This window comes from Lynx rufus, unplaced genomic scaffold (assembly GCF_022079265.1).
Source record: "Lynx rufus isolate CCGP_SWC_20201006 ecotype Redwood Valley unplaced genomic scaffold, mLynRuf1.p SCAF_6, whole genome shotgun sequence".
NCBI lineage: Eukaryota > Metazoa > Chordata > Mammalia > Carnivora > Felidae > Lynx > Lynx rufus.
The window spans coordinates 90,126,676-90,141,700 of record NW_025814878.1 but is presented as its reverse complement, the minus strand read 5'-3'; the positions used below and the strand labels follow the sequence as shown (position 1 = coordinate 90,141,700).

Genomic DNA, 15,025 nt, shown 5'->3' with positions numbered 1-15,025 from the left:
TGGAGGTTTGAACTGGACTTGAAATTGAAATCATAAATTAGAACTGGACTTAAAATTGTATAAATTAAGACTCTTATTTTTTTTAATGCTTATATTTATTTTTGAGACAGAGAGAGACAGAGCATGAGCAGGGGAGGGGCAGAGAGAGAGACACAATCCGAAGCAGGCTCCAGGCTCTGAGCTGTCAGCACAGAGCCGACGCAGGGCTGGAAGCCATGAACTGCGAGATCATGACCTGAGCCGAAGTGGGCTGCTCAACCACCTGAGCCACCCAGAAGCCCCAAGTTGAAACTCTTTTTATAGGAGGATGAGTGGAAAGCTGTGATTTGCTCCAACTGTTGGTAATGAATAAGAAATGACGTACTTACAGAAAAATAAAACCAATTCCTATTTGTACAATACTGAGGACAGAACATCCAGTAACCCACTTCTATTTGTCCTTTAAGGAGTTGTACAGTGACCCTTGAACAACATGAGTTTGAACTGCACAGGTCCACTTATATATTTTTTTTTGTTGTTTTTTGGTTAATACAATACATATAAATGTAATGTAATTTCTTACATTATGATTGTGATTTTCTTAATAACTTTTTCTCTTCTCTGGCTTACTTTATTGTAAGAGTACAGTATATAGCAAATAAAACATACAAAATATGTGTTAATTGACTATGTTATCAGTAAGGTTTCTGGTCAACAGTAGGATGCTAGTAATTAAGTTTGGGGGAGTTAAAAATTATACACAAAATTTCAACTACATGGGTGGAGATGACACCCCTCCCCCACATTGTACAAGGGTCACCTGTATATGCATCTTCACATACACTATGTAGAGAAATTGGGTGCAACAGACAGAGAAAGGACAAAAAACAAAGATTAGAGATGATATAAAAGATATATTTCTTAGAAGAGTAAGGATTCTTCCAAGTTCCCTGGATATCTAGTTCGAATATTCTCAACGGGAATCAATATATTTCCATTGCAGTTTGCTGAACATGAAATGAGATCAGTTAATCAAAGAAGAGTAATTCAAAATAAGCTTACATTGTATCTTATGTAGCTGCAAAATAAGCTATTTGAGAAGTAAAAACTAATTGCTAGAACAGAAGTTGAAGATAATTTCAGAAATACATGATTTTGCAAAAACTATAAGTTTTAGAATATGCTATTCTCTACTTTTTTCTTGTTGCATTTAAAAAATATTCATTACGAAATAGACTCTTTAACTGTGGGTCACCAACACCTTCAAGAAACTGATGAAAACACGCTCTTCTCTTTCTTCATACACCCTTCACCTCAGACCCCTGTCCCAATTCTCTCTTTTGGACTCTCTTGGTCTCACTGAATAACCGACTCTTGTCTGTATGGTAGTATTCCTTGTATGCAATTGATTTTCCTTTTTTTTAAAAATTGAGATCAACTGGAATATAACATTGTATAAGTTTCAGGTATACAACACTGTAATTTGATAAATGTATATACTGCAAAGTGATCACTACCACAGGTGTAATTACCAACCATCACCATACAATTGGCCCCCTTCACACATTTTTCCCACCTAACAACATCCTTCCACTCTGGTAACAATCTGTTCTATCTGTGAGTTTTTGTATTGTTTTGTTTGCTTATCTGTTTTGTTTTCCAGATTCCACATATGAGTGAAATCCTCTGGTATTTGTCTTTTTCCATGTGACTTATTTCAGCTAACACCATACACTCCAGGTCCACCCAGGTTGTTGCAAAACGCAAAATTTCATCCTTCTTTATAGCTGAGTAGTACTCCATTATATATAAATATAATACATTCCCTTTATCCATTCATTCATGAATGAACACTGCAGTTGTTTCTGTGTCTTGGCTATTGTAAATAATGCTGCAATAAACATAGAGATGCATATATCTCTTCCAATTAGTATTTTCACATTCTTTAGATAAATTCTCAGAAGTGGAATAACAGCATCATATGGTAGATCTGTTCTTAATATTTTCAGAAATCTCCATACTGTTTTCCATATGGACTATACTAATTTACATTCCCACTAACAGTGCATGAAGGTTCTCTGTTCTCCACATCCTCTCCAAAAGTTGTTATTTCTTGTCTGTTTGATAAGTCATTCTAACAGGTGTGAGGTTGTATCTCATTATGGTTTTAATTTGAATTTCCTAACAATTAGTGATGTTTAACATCTTTTAATGTGCCTGTTGACTATCTGTATGTCTTCTTTGGAAAAATGTCTATTCGGATCCTCTGTCCATTTTTCGATATGGTTGTTTGTTTGTTTTTTGTTGTTGAGTTATATGAGTTCCTCATATACTTTGGAGATCAGTTCCTTATAAGATATATGACTTGCAAATATTTTCTCCCATTTAATAGGTTGTCTTTTCATTTTGCTTTTTCATTTTGATAGTTTCCTTTGCTGTGCATAAGTTTTTTAGTTTGAAATAGTGCCATTCATTTACTTTTACATCTGTTTGCCTTGCCTTTGGAGTCAGATACACAAACATGTTGCTTAGACTGATGTCAAGAAGCTTACCACTTCTTCTAGGAATTTATGTATATTGGTCTTACATTCAAGTCTTTAATCCATTTTGAGTTAATTTTTGAATATGATGTAAGACAGTGGCCAAATTTCATTCTTTTGCATATAACTGTCCAGTTTTCCCAGCCCCATTTATTAAAGAGATTGCCCTTTCACCATTTGATGTTCTTGGCTCCTTCGTTGTAAATTAATTGTTCATATGTTTGTGGTTTGTTTGTTTTTCAGGAATCTCAATTCTATTCCACTTATCTATCTGTTTTTATGCCAATACCATACTGTTTTGATTACTATAGCTTTGTAGTATAGTTTGAAATCAGGGAGTGTGATACCTCTAGCTTTGTTATTCTTTTTCAAGATTGCTTTGGGTATTGGAATCTTCTGCAGCTCCATACAAATTTTAAAATTCTTTTTTCGACTTCTGTGAAAAATGCAATTGGAATTTTGACAGAGATTGCATTGAATTTGTAGATTGCTTTAGGTAGTATGAACATTTTAACAATATTAATTCTTCCAATATATGAGCACAGAATATCTTTCCATTTATTATGTCTTCAATTTATCTCATCTGTGTCCTAGAGTTTTCAGTACAGATATTTCACCTCCTTGGTTAAATTTATTCTTAGGTACTTATTCTTTATAATGCAACTGTCAATAGACTTGCTTTCGTAATTTCTCTTTCTTATAGCTTGTTATTAGTATATATAATTATATACACTATTATAAATATATATTATACATATACACTATTATATATATTATATTTATAACTATATACATGTAATTATATAATAGCTTATTATTAGTGTATATTGGTTTTTTATCCTACAACTTTGCTGAATTCATTTATTAGTTCTAACATTTTTTTTTTTGGTGAAAACTTTAGGGTTGTCTATATACAGTACCATGTCATTTGCAAATAGTGAGTTTTTCCTTTCCTTTCTGCTCTGAATGACTTTTATTTCACTTTCCTGTCTTATTCCTGTGGCTAGGTCTTCCAATACTATGTTGAATAAAAGTGGCAAGAACAGGCATCCTTATCTTATTCCTCATGTTCAAGGAAAAACGGTCAGTTTTTCACCAGAGTATGATGTTAGCTGTGGATATGTCATATATGGCCTATATTATGTTTAGGAAGTTTGCCTCTATACCCATTTGTTAAGAGTTTTTATCATAAATGGATATTGAATTTTGTCAAATTCTCTTTCTGCATCTACTGAGATTGTCATATGATTTTTATCCTTTTTTGTTGTTAACATGAAATATCACACTGATTGATTTACAGATGTCAAACCATCCTTGCATCCCTAGAATAAATCCCCTTTGATCATGGTGTATGATCCCTTTACTGTACTGCTGAATTAGGTTTGCTAATATTTTGTTGAGGATTTTTACATCTATGTTCATCGGGGATACTGGCCTGTAATTTTCTTTCTTTATTCTTCTTCTGTGTGTGTGTGTGTGTGTGTGTGTGTGTGTGTGTGTGTCCTTGTCTAGTTTGGTATCAGAGTAACGCTGGCCTCAAAAATTGGATTTAGAGGCATTGTTTTCTCCTCAATTCTTTGGAAGAATTTGAGGAAGATAAATATTCAATCTTTGAATGTTGGGTAGAATTCATCAGTGCAACTGTCTGATCTTGGGACTTTTGTTTGTTGAGAAATTTTTTATCAGATTTTATCTCTTTGTTAGAAATTGGCCTACTCATATTTTTTGTTACTTCATGGTTCAGTCTGGGAGGATTGTGTGTTTCTACGAATTTATCTATTTGTCTGATTGGTTGGCATATAATTGTAGTAGTTTCTTATGATTCTTTGTATTTCTGTGATAAAGTTGTAATTTTCACATCTGATTTTATTTGAGTCCTCTCTATTTTTACTGGTGAGTGTAACTAAAAGTTTGTCACTTTTGTTTATCTTTTCCAAGAACCATATCTCACAGCAGTAACAGGCTAGAGGAAAGTTCCAAAATGGTGCCTGCCAGTGCCAGCATTAGCAAGTTAGCATGAGATCACAAAAATGGCATATGCTAGTGTCTCTGTCCCAGAGAGAGTTCCAACAAGCTCCTGCTTCCTCAGCAGACACCCCAAGATTAGTAAGTAGTTGTCCTTCACACATGTCCAAGTGCTTATCCAGTTTGCATTTTTATGCTAAGTCCTGGGATGAGTCATTCTATGTGTGAGCCCTTTAAGAGTGGGTTCTCCATTTCCTACAGTTCTATTGCTTTCTTGGACAACTGCCTGTAGGTTTTGGGGGGCTCATCTGTCCTAAACAAAATCTAGGGGTGGGAGTGCTTGACGTGGAGCACAGACCTTCATTTCTCAAGGAAAATGTCTGCATTTTTGAGATCTCTCCTAATTGTGGATTGTTATGCCTAGAGTGCGATTTTTCCTGGCAAGACTGTGTCTCTGCCTCTCCTATCCATTTTGACACCACCCTTTTGTCCTTTGTTGTGGAGGCATCAGTCATCCAGGTTTCAGATATTTTTCTGAGTAAATTATTCCATATGTCGTGATAAATCTGTTGTGTCCACAGGAGACTGTGAGCTCAGGATCTTCCTACACTGTTATCTTGAACCCCTCCTAGGAAACAATTCTCATTTTTTCTTGACTCTAGAATTAACACTTTCTTTTTGATCAACATTGCCTGGTCTGTCATTACTACTGTCCATATTGTCCTTATTATCCAATCTGGTCTCCCATTTTCCATTCTCTCTTAAATACGTCTCCATAATATTTATCTTTTAAATCTTGAAAATAGCTTCCATAAATTCCACAGGGGCAGTGACCGATGTGAGACAAATTCCTAGAATCATACCTAGCATATATTTGACGTTCAAAAATATTTGTTGAATTGTATTTAAACAAACCTTCTGCCTTGCATCGATTAGACCATTGATATTACTTATTTATACTCTTCAGCTAAAAATTATATACTTTATTTAACAGATTCTGATTTTTGAGCTACTTTTCTCCCTGGATTCTTTTTTTTGTACCAAATTCTTCAATAGTCACGAGTCTTTTAAAGTTGCTGCCATCTCTAAAAGTATTTGCAGGTCAGTGTTGGCATATGTTTGTTATGTACCTGTGTACAAATGTAGGATTAACATTCAGTAAATGTTCTGAATATAATATAAAATTTTTATTTGATCCTCTACAAATTTCCTTATACTAATAAGAATCAGATGAAGTTAAGAGGTAAAGATTTTTTGCCTTGGAGATTAAACCTGTATCCTTAGGAATCACATATCTTTAATAACACAAATAACCTTAGGAATGTTGCTAAGCCTTCATGTTAATGACTAAACTTGGAATTGCAAAAGCAATTATTGTGATTTAATGTCAGTTAATGGGGAAGAAGTAAATCATCAAGTTGAAACTAAGGTGGTGATAGAAACAACAGAAGAATGCAGGGCATTTAAAAAATAATAAAAACTAAAAAGAATGGGTTTGGAGAATTCAGATCCCTGACATCAAATGAGACCAGAAATAATTAATGACAAATTGTTTCTTAAGATAGAAAGGAGATGATCACATCCTGACCCTAGATTCATAAAGTGAACATTTGATTATTTGTATTATGAAGAGTAAGAAGATACTTGTATTAGGGTTTGTGGAAAATCAAACTCAAATAATTACCCACCCTTCTTTTTATCTGTCTTTCAGTTTATGCCAATCAATTAGCAATAGTAAAGTGGCCCTGGTTTCAGCAACAACAATAATAAACTGTGTTATTACAATGTTATTCTTATTAATTATATGTTATTATAATTAATGTTATAATTACATAATAAAAATTATTAGTTCTGTTCTAAGAACAAGTAATAATTTTAATTATTTTCTAAGTCATAGGTCTGTATTATCTATTACAACTTACCAGATAAGGAGAAATACTTAATGTTAGATGATTATAAATTTCTCCAAATATAATCAGAATATGATCCTAGTACTACAGCAATACAGGAAACATTTTGTGGGATCCAAGGAATTTAACAAAAATCCCCTACCCCTGGACAAGCAGAGCAAGACTAACTCCAGTTTGTGCTACACCCACCATCTCATGTATAACCCCCACATGACCTGCTTATTGCTTAAGACACTTCCCCACCCTAGTCAAGCCGCTGAGCACACCCTTACTGGAAACCGGCTCTAATAGGAATGCGGAACCCCTAACCGCCAAAGAATGTAAACCCCACCTTTTGCCCGCCAAACTTGTGCGCCAATTCTTAAACCCTGCCTTTTGCCTGCCAAACTTGCACGCCAATTCTGACCAGAGTGATAGGCTAGTTCAAACAGTTACTATAGGGTAAATTGTAATTCAATTGGCCACCTGCGTGTGGACTGGCATGACTATGCAACTTTCTGTGTGTGTTACAATCTCATTGGCCACTTGCCCCTATAAAACTGCTATGCCTTTTAACCTAGGGGTCCAAGTCCCTGCTCCCCTGTATCGGGTATACTTGGGCCCAAGCTCGAGCTTGCAAATAAACCCTCGTGCGTTTGCATCAGTATCAGCTCCTTGGTGGTCTCTCGGATTCGAAATCAGGGGCATTACAATTTCTGAGCAAATAATAATTACATAAATACATGTGGCTTTGTGCTTAGTGCTATCAGTTGCCACACTATTATGAGAGAGAAAAGAGAATTAACTGGTTTTGAAGAGAGTAATTTGAGGAACCTCTTGACAACATTTTAACAACCACCACAACAATGAAGAAATTATACCCAGGTATCTGTTTCCTTCTCTGCATTGAATTTTATTTTTTTATTCCCTTACTGATCATTATCTTGCCTATAGGATGTTGTTGCTATACAAGCTGAACTGCTGTCATCAGCCAGGCAAAATGTAGCTGCCATCCCCCACCTTGTCTATAGGTCTTGCCAACTACCAACGGTACTTTTGTTGACTGGTGGGTTTTTACTTAATGCATCATTTTCCCTACATATTTACTTGTATAAAAGACTGACCAAATTGCCACTTTTTATCAAATTATAACATGCATTTCAGGGACACATTCTTAGGTTTATAATCTTTCAAAATTTTATAAAATTTTTTTCAATGCATGAAAGTTTTAGATATTCTATCTCCTAGATTGAAAAATGCCCTGCTTTTCTTTTCTTTTCTATTTTCCTTTTATTTGCTTTCCTGTATGATTGTTAATATTAAGCAATCAGTGCCATTTTCCCATGTCAGAGCTAGGATTACAGTTTTTGAGGAAGAGAAGGCAAGAATATCCTCTCTTCGCTTTTACTACAAAGATGGAAAGAATTTACTTTTCCTCCATAGTCACATTCTTGAGAGGTTTCCTACACAGGTTTCTAATCTCAAACCATAAATGATAATTGCCCCATTTTGAGAATCACTACTGTCACCAAGACATACATCCAATCTGATGCAGGAAAGAAATAACCTGGAATGATGCATTTTTTTCTATGTTGAATTGTTTTAATATATTCTATTCTTTACTAATGTACAATATAATGCAGTCTATGTTGTAGTCTATTCTATCTATCTTTATATATATATGTGCATATATATATGTATGTATAATGCTTTTTCTTTAAATGATACAAATTTCTAATAATGATCATTAAAGGCATATTCCAGGTATGACAAATACTTTTCAAATTCTGTCACCTCTGTTAATATTATAGTGATGTTTAGCATACTGCACTGAGAAAGATTCTGAGGCCATGACCAGGCTTGGTAGAAATGAATATGGTGATCTCTTAATTCTGTCAACAACTAACTCTTGAGCTGGTAACAAAGTAATCTCTTTGTTACCTGTGACACAAATCTAATTTCCTGTTTGTGTGGAAACCCATCCTTTCATCTTTTCTATGAAAGAATGGGGGCACCTGGGTAGCTTGATCAGTTGAGCTTCCAACTTTGGCTCAGGTCATGGTCTCACGGGTCATGAGTTCAAGCCCCACGTTGGGCTCAATGCTGTCAGTGCAGAGCCTGCTTGGGATTTTCTCTCTTTCCCTCTCTCACTGCCCCTCTCCAGCTCTGGTGTGTTCTTTCTCTCTCTTTCTCTCAAAATAAATAAACATCAAAAAAAAACCCCAAAAAACAAAATATGAATGAATGAACTCACATTCAATGAGCAGAATTTGCTGAAACTTCATAAATTCTAATTATGAGACAATGTACTATGCTTCAATCACAAGTTGATTATTAAGCACAAGTAAAACTTCCTAATTCAACTTATTTGAAGGTGATTTAACTGATTTAGGAAAATGGAATACAGCATCATTATTTTAAGGAAATCTGATGACTAGGGTTGGAAAAAGGGAAGTTGAATTCAAGGATAACAGGGGGTCTCATTCGCAAACTACAATGTAAATGTTGTCCCCTAGCACTGGGCAAGGCACAACCATACGTGGCAGTCTTAGTGCCTGAACATAAAAGAAAGTACTACTACTACTACTACTACTAATAAGGACAATATTTGTTTACCCCTTTATACACTATAAGGGAAGAGAAGGGCATTAACATTATTGAAACATATATTAGTTTAGGATTTTATATGCTTTTTGTCACTATTTGTCAATCAATTTAATTTGCCTAATCTGTATTTGTAAGAAAAATTAGCAATAGATGAAAAGTTTAATAGAGTATCTGCTCAAAGTATTAGAGACTTAAAATTAGGAAAATGCAATTTATTGATGTTTTATTGACCTGCCTCTCAACTTGTTTTGATAAGACTAGTAACTAGATGGAAATCAACAAGTTAGAAATTTTCTCCCAAGGTAATAATAATTATTTTGCCTTTTAACAATTCATTTAAAGTACTAAAACTCTGTTGCTTTACAACATCTTACAACATGCAGACATTTCATGAGGAGTTGTATGTTCTCAAGTCAGCAGTCTTGGACAATTACAACCTCTGGATATAGGGCACACTGGGTAAATGTTGGGGTGGGGGGTACCTGGGTGGCTCAGTCAGTTGAGTGTTTGACTCCTGATTTTGGCTCAGGTCATGATCTCAGGGTCGTGCGATCGAGCCTTGCGTCAGGCTCTGCAATGAGCGTGGAATCTGCTTGAGATTCTCTCTCCCTCTCTCTCTGCCCCTCCTCTACTCATTCCATCTCTCTCTCTCTCTCTCTCTCTCTCTCTCTCTCTCAAAATAAAAAAAAAAAGAAAAGAAATGTTGGGGTGGGGGAGGAATATAAAAACTCTGACCATGGAAAGACACTCCATTTCATAGAGGAATTAGATGGCAGTGGGACTCGAGTATCTTAGTCTACATTAGCTTTCTAGGTAGTTCTAGCATGCCTCTGACTGGCTATAATTCTTCACCTCCTATGTTGGTAAATTTTAATGTCCTGATATGTTAGCATTTCTGTAGACTTTAATATCAATGTCAAAAGAAACTTGGATCACCAAGTAATTTTTTATAATAACAAAAGAACTGGTTGTTTATGTTTGCTTCCTCTGGTTATGGTGAAGGATGAAGTAGACAGTTGCCATCCTTTGCCTGGTGCTAAGGCAAACAAGGCAAATGGGAAAAATTTATCAAGTAGAAGGACTTTCACTGATTGTAAAATCTGCTAATACAACATTGAGAGATATCAGAAGAGTTATTTATTTAAAAAAAAATTTTTAATGTTTATTTTTGAGAGATAGAGACAGAGCATGAGTTGGGGAGGGGCAGAGAGAGAGGGAGACACAGAATCTGAAGCAGGCTCCAGGCTCTGAGCTGTCAGCACAGGGCCCGATGTGGGGCTTGAACCCACAACCTGTGAGATCATGACGTGACCTGAAGTCAGACACTTAACCCACTGAGTCACCCAGGAGCCCCAGGTTATTTATTTTTTAAAAGCTTATTCATTCCATCATTTATTCACCCATTCACCCTTATAAAAATATTTATGTATTAAAATTGTTTTTTTTATTGCCAAGTAGTATTCTATTATATATATAAACCACATCTTCTTTATCCATTCGTCAGTTGATAGACATTTAGGCTCTTTCCATACTTTGGCTATTGTTGTTATGCTAAATGAAATAAGTCAGTCAGAGAAAGACAGATACCATATATTTTCACTCATAGGTGGATCTTGAGAAACTTAACAGAAGACCATGGGGGAGTGGAAGGGGGAAAAAAGCTACAGAGAGGGAGGGAGGCAAACCATAAAAGACCCTTGGATACTGAGAATAAACTGAATGTTGATGGGGGGTGGGGAAGAGGGGAAAGTGGGTGATGGGCATTGAGGAGGGCATTTGTTGGGGTGAGCACTGGGTGTTGTATGAAAACCAAGTTGTCAATAAATTATATTAAAAATAAAAATAAAATAAAACAAAAATTTAAGTTTATTCATTTATTTTTGAAAAAGACAGAGACAGCACAAGTGGGGGGGGCAGAGAGAGGGAGAGAGAGAATCACACTGTCAGCACAGAGACCGATGTGGGGCTTGAACTCACGAACCTTGAGATCATGACCTGAGCAGAAACCAAGATGCTTATTAGCCCACTGAGCCACCCAGGCACCTCTAAAAAATATTTATTTACTTTCCACATGCCTGGCATTGTTCAAAATAAGAGAATAAAGCAGTGAAACTAGACAATATCTGCCCTAATGACATTTATATTTTAGCAGGAAAACCAATAATAAACAAATAAGTAATATATATGTGTGTGTGTGTATATATATATGTATTATATATATGTATAATAGTTTATAAGAGCTATGAGGAAAATAAGTAGGCAAAGAGAGCTAAAACATAACAAAACAGTGAATTGCACTGTTAAATCAGGCAGCCAGTGGTATTGTGAACAAAATATAATAGGACTGTCCAAATGTAGAGAGGTTACTTTGGACCGTGTGGTCAGGAAAGAATTTCCTGCATTGCTAACTTGTGAGCTGAGATCTGAATGACAGCGTGTCAGTATTCTGGAGAAGAATCTTGAAAGGCCTTAGTGAGGAGTGACCCTGGAGAGCCTGGAATACAGGATGAACAGAAGCCAGCATATCTGGAGCACAGAAAGTGAGCAGCTGGACAGGCAGAGATAAAATCCCAGAGACAGGCAGGAACAGGTCACGCTAGCCAATGTGAGATTTTTGGTCTTCATCTGGATGTGTACAGAGAGAGAATCTTAATTGTGAGGTACTATTCCCCCAACCTGACCTAAATAGCTATTTATATCTGCATCACTGCTGGTGCCTATTAATCAGCCATTCCATCAGTCAGACTCTCAAACAAATAATTGTTGTGCCATGCACAATGCTGAATGATGGGAATACAAGACAGACACTACCAGCCCTGCCCTCATGGAGTATATATTTCAGTGGATAAGTTACAAATGAAATGATTACAGGTATCACAAGGTTGAAAAGGTAAGTGAGATGTAATACTGGCTTTTATAGTAAAATAGGGTTATAACCTAGTCTACAACTTAGGACCTATATATATGTAGCAACGAAATAGCATTTCATCTTACATATTTCATCAAATTTCTACATATAACTTCAAATTTCTACATATAAGTTCAAAAAGTTATCCCAAGCTTCTACCTAGTACAATACAACAGATTGAAAACATCCATTTATATAGTGCTTGATAATTTTCTGTCCTTTCATATGCATTACCCTATTTAATATTCATAAAAACTGTGATAGAGGTCAATCACTTATAATTATCTTTTTTTTATTTTTTACTTTTTTATTATTTTTTTAATGTTTATTTATTTTTGAGAGAGACAGAGACAGAGACAGAGCTTGAGCGGGGTAGGGGCAGAGAGAGAGGGAGACACAGAATCCTAAGCAGGCTCCAGGCTCTGAGCTGTCAGCATAGATCCCGATGCAGGTCTCAAACCCACGGATGGTGAGATCATGACCTGAGCTGAAGTTGGACGCCCAACCGACTGAGCCACCCAGGTGCCCCTATCTTCTTTTTAAAGATGAATAAGCTGAAGCTATGAGAATTTAAATTATCTGTCTATAGGCATGAAATGAGTTAGTAATATAGGTAGTCTTAGCCTTTTCCTACACCACCTATATCACTAGAGGTCTGATCTGAGCTAAATATAGGAAAGTCGTGTACCCAACAGCTAGGCATTTAGTTTGGAGGCAAATGGAAGAGAGAATATAGCATCCTTATGATTATGAAATATGGGATCTGTTTAGGAAGGTGTTTTGATAAGCACCAGATAATAAATTGTGCAGAAATGCTGTGTGCATATACAGTTAGGGAACAATCAGAGTGGTATGGGATTATTCTATAACCTTGTCTTGAAAGAAATTTTTAAACTGAGCATATAAATACATTATGTGGTTAGATATTGATGTTTTTACATTCTGAAATTCTGTTTTTCTTCTTCTCTTTTCCCATTCTCAAAATCACTGCCAATCAATGGATCTTACCCACCATTTCCTCTGAATTTATTGCTTACTTTAGAAATCTACAGTGTTCCTTCATTGAACAGATTAATCTTAGCTACTGTCTTCTTCCTCTGCCAAAGACTTCTGCCCAGGCACTCCAGAAAACTTTACTCAGCATTCTCTTCCAATTATCCTATTCCCAGCTCTAAGCCGATGCCAAGATTTCTATTTGAATGACCTCTTCCTAGAATGCTAAATTGTCAACCTTTATAAAAGCTTCATTCATTTAACCTTCCTCTATTTCTTAGAAAATCAGTAGAGAATTCTATCCAATGTGCAACCCTGAATTTGCTGCCTTACTAAATGAATGCTCTCTGGTGTTCTCATAGAGCGCAATGAGTTTATTTTCCCAATTTTTGTTTGAGGTCAACAAATGTCTGGCTCTATTAATATTGATTATTTGACATGGTGTTTTTAATGAGTCAGCACCTGGCATAATGTCAGATAAGAATGCATTTGATATTTTCAAATAACATCATTGTCTTGTTACAAATATTACATATTTAATCTCTCCTGTCCCATTACACCTGCTTTCTCTATTAATTAAAAATTGCCAAGAATACATGTCAACTACCAAGTGATTAAGACACAAGAGAAAAGTATAAAACTTCAATTATATATATATAATTATGTTAATTGTCTTATTCTTCATAACCATGAACTGGTGTGTGGCATGTGATATACTGAGGATACTGTCAAACCATCATTATGTGATGACAACATGCCAGGTCCTACGCTAAGCATTTGTTGTATTCTATTTTTTTTTTTACCTTCTTATCAACTCAACAAATAATTAGTTTGCAGTATGACTTTCTGTCTAGAAAGTCAGTGAATATCAAAGGCACATTTTAAAAAGCTTATGAGAAACAATTTTGCGAAAAAGGAAAGACACTTACAGGAACCAGGAATTTTTTAATCTCTTCCAGTGCATGACTCATTCGTGAATAAGCTTCCCCAGGTGGAGCAAACACTTCAATTAATACATGAAGTTCATCACTCAAGTGGGCATACTTGGCTTCCCCACTCTTCCTTAATTCTTCTTCCTGTGAAAGAGGTTATTTTTAGAAATACAAATCCACCCATTTTGCACTGATTTAACATTTACTTAGAATATGACAAAAGGGAATAATCTAAGCAAATTTTCTGTAAGTAGAAACCCTCTGAGAAATAAAAATCTGGTACATTTAAAGATTTTAAAATCATTTTTGAGTGTTTGAATGATTTTTTTTAAAAAGCTGGCATAATTATCATCTACAATAGGTTTTAATCAGCTAAATGAAAATGCTAAGCCCCTGAAAAGAAGTTACAGAAATGCCATTAATTTTTCAGCGTACAACACTCAGTTGTGGAAGAAAAGGGTTATTTTTGTGTGTGACGAATAAAATTTTCAGAAAATAAACTAAAGATTATAACTGTTCTTTGAGAAAACCAGAACTTTCTAGACAGTTTTTGAGAAGTAGTGAAAAGGTTACTTGCTCGCCATTGAAGTGTGGAAAACCAAGGTTTATATCCCAGGCTATGTCCCCACTGGCCCAGATTGTCATCTAGCTTCATTCTCACATCTTCTCAATCGTTTGCTGCTGCATTTTGGTCAATAGGAGTATATTAAGAGGATGGTGGTTAAGTATTATGTTGGCACTGATTCTGCATGAGCTATGTATCCTCAGCTTAACCAACAACATATTTCTATTAGATCAGATTTTTTCTAGTACTGCACCCAAGCGATTATTGTATCCCGATTAATACAGCACAGGTGCAGAGCAAATCAGCACACAATTCCATATACTTTGCTAACGTGTGCCGGGTATTTGATGTGTATCATCTCTAATCTCACAATAACCTTACATATTATTCACAATTCAGATTGGGAAGCTGAGTTTAAAAGACGTTAAGCAGCTTCAGCAAACTTGGGATTCAAACCTGGCACCTTTTGCAACCAGATTTGTATTTTTCTAGGGTTTCAAGGAAGCAGAATTTTGGTTAAAATGTGAACATAAATAATATTAATTATGTTTTACTTTTCTTGACTCCTATCCCCAATAAACTTGTAGTTGTTTCACTAAATATCTAATGATAAAAACTAAAAAGTAATTTTTAGCTTTACTTGGGGA

The 15,025-nt window shown here is 35.4% G+C and overlaps 1 protein-coding gene across 2 annotated transcripts in view; it reads right to left on the bottom strand.

Annotated features, from left to right (window-relative positions):
- The window catches only part of KHDRBS2 (KH RNA binding domain containing, signal transduction associated 2), a 577,798-nt gene that overhangs the window by 267,699 nt on the left and 295,074 nt on the right, over nucleotides 1-15,025 (bottom strand). For both annotated transcript variants that reach the window (XM_047102966.1, XM_047102967.1), the window contains exon 4: nucleotides 13,811-13,957. In XM_047102966.1, the coding sequence (XP_046958922.1) occupies nucleotides 13,811-13,957 (147 nt within the window). The remainder of the gene's footprint in view (nucleotides 1-13,810; nucleotides 13,958-15,025) is intronic.